General features: G+C 47.2%; 1 protein-coding gene across 1 annotated transcript; it reads left to right on the top strand.

Annotated features, from left to right (window-relative positions):
- Positions 1 to 1,455: 1,455 nt before the first annotated feature.
- BABINDRAFT_18484 (uncharacterized protein) lies at positions 1,456 to 2,532 on the top strand (the record flags this gene model as incomplete). Its single annotated transcript, XM_019131198.1, has 1 exon — positions 1,456 to 2,532. A coding segment is annotated over one exon (1,077 nt), but the record flags the coding sequence as incomplete, so codon positions are not given.
- Positions 2,533 to 2,534: the final 2 nt, after the last annotated feature.

The raw sequence follows: 2,534 nt of genomic DNA, 5'->3' as shown, positions 1-2,534 counted from the left end.
GAAGATGTTGAACAGACAGGATCTCAATGTCAGAGAGAGAAACGAACGCTCCGAGCAGGTTTTGAGAATTTTGAGCGGTGAGGACGAGGAATAAGCTTGTTAACTTTATTTATATCGAGTATCTATGATTAGGCTTATGAGTTTACTTCCACTTTCATTTCTATGCAACCTTTTAGTGTTCCACATGCGTAGATCCGTAGACGTGCTAGTCATTTAGCGGCTAACGAGATTCGGGCATGAAACCTTTGTCGAGTATCTGTAGTATTTTGGCCCGGATGTAAAATCTTCAGCTTCATCAATGGTTGGGCCTTTGGCTTTGGCTTCAACGATTTACTTAGCTATCTCAGCATCCCCATTTGTCAAAATACAATCGAAAACTGCACTTTCCTAACCATCGAGGGTCAAGCTTTACTTCGTTGAGTAAACAAACAATATACCTACTGTGTGAACTGCTTCCATAAGAGCATGAAGCGCTATGCGTTGCCCTAGACCACCAAATACAACTGGGTACTTTTAACCATGCTGCTTTTCCGGCCCTCCACATATGCCCAAGGAACGCGTCAAGAATTTTAATGTATTATGCGCATTTGCGTGGTTCCCTGCAAGGTCGGAAGGGAATAATCCATGCATATATCGTACTATCTTATCTATGCTCCAAGATTACCGAACGTACTCGATTATAGATAAATATTCTTTCCGTACTAGCTCACTGAGGTAAAAGCTTCTAGCATTTTCGCCCTAATGCTTGTTGGTGGAGTTTCCGTGAACTTTACACTGCTCGCCTCGAACGAATACTAAGCGGTCCTGGAAGATCTCGTAAAAGTCGCATCTGATCATTCACGTTGAAATCTACAAAAACATCAGAGGCCGTTTCGCATGTGATATGGGTCCTCAAGATCAGCTACGTTTTTGTTATGTCTACATTATACGATACCAAGGGACTGATGGCTCTTTTTGCCAGTTGTGAAGTTACAGATATAACACAGTTTTCTATAGCTAGGTATGTGGCTATGCATTAATCCACATTTTCAGCAGGCGACTGTTTCGGAGACAAATAAGCAACTAGAAGTCGACTCGGATCGTTAGCATATGCTAGCTGCTCTTCCATTAAACAGAGAGTTCGACACAGGGTAAACTCTGGTCCGTTAATCCCGGGGGAGGTGGTCAGGTGTGTCGTGCGGCGGGGAGACCTTCAGGCGGCACCGCTAAATTTCAGCTGCGCAACCATTATGTGACAGGATCGATGTCCGTCCATGCCGATAGGTGCCGAGCATAACAAATGAGCACATGCAATTTTTGTGGGGAGGCATCTGCAGTCGCCCCACATGAAAAGAAATTCCCGGAGTCCATATTTTTCTGGGGCCCTATATAAGCTGCCACTTGTCTTCACCTTACCTTTCGCTTCTTTTCGACACACACAATCTGTGAATACTACTTCCTCACATACTAATACACAATACCATGTCTGTCACCTACGCAAAAGGTCCAGACCCAGCGGCCTCTATCACTAAAGAAAGAGCCCAAACCAACTTTGATCTCGATGTTATGAACAATTTTTTGGAGGGTGGTAGTGAACAGGCTGCCTTGGTCAAGAGCACCTACCTCCAATTCGAACGTGACCCTATCATTTCCTCATCCACTGCCGTTTACGACCTTTCCAAGGATCAAAAGCGTGAGCTCACAGCTAAGAAGATTGCCCGCTTGGCTCAATACTTGGAAAACGACACCCCGGAAGAATTCTCCAAGCGTTTGCACTTGCTCAATGCATTCGACCCTCTGACTTCCATCAGAATTGGGATCAACTTGGGGTTGTTCCTTAACTGTGTTCGTGGTAACGGTACCGAGGAACAGTTCCAGTTCTGGATTATCACCAAGGGCACATTACAGTTGAAGGGGATTTACGGGTGCTTCGGTATGACGGAGCTTGCCCACGGTTCCAACGTTGCTGGCTTGGAAACCACCGCCACTTTTGATGTCGGCACTGATGAGTTTGTCATCAACACCCCTCATGTGGGTGCCACCAAGTGGTGGATTGGTGGGGCAGCTCACTCTGCCACTCACTGCTCGGTCTACGCGCGTTTGATCCTGAAGGGTGAAGACCACGGAGTCAAGACCTTTGTGGTGCCCTTGAGAGATTCCAACCACGATTTGATGCCGGGTGTCACTGTGGGTGACATTGGTGCCAAGATGGGTAGAGACGGTATCGATAACGGATGGATTCAGTTCAGCAACGTGCGTATTCCTCGCGCTTACATGTTGTCTAAGTGGGACCAGGTTGAAAGAGACGGTACTGTGCACAACGGTCCGTTGGCTCAAGTGGCGTACTCCGCGCTTTTGGACGGGAGAGTCTCCATGGTTTATGATTCCTTCAGAAGTGGGGCCCGTTTCGTGACCATTGCATTGAGATACGCCGTCGCCAGAAGACAGTTCGGGAAGAACTCCGACGGCTTGGGTGGGGAAGAGCAGTTGTTGAACTACCCATTGCACCAGAACAGGTTGTTGCCATACTTGGCCGCCGTCTACGCTATGTCTTC

This window comes from Babjeviella inositovora (assembly GCF_001661335.1).
Source record: "Babjeviella inositovora NRRL Y-12698 unplaced genomic scaffold BABINscaffold_16, whole genome shotgun sequence".
In the NCBI taxonomy this organism is placed as follows: domain Eukaryota; kingdom Fungi; phylum Ascomycota; class Pichiomycetes; order Serinales; genus Babjeviella; species Babjeviella inositovora.
The sequence above is the reverse complement of the archived record's forward strand: the minus strand, read 5'-3'. Positions and strand labels throughout refer to the sequence as shown.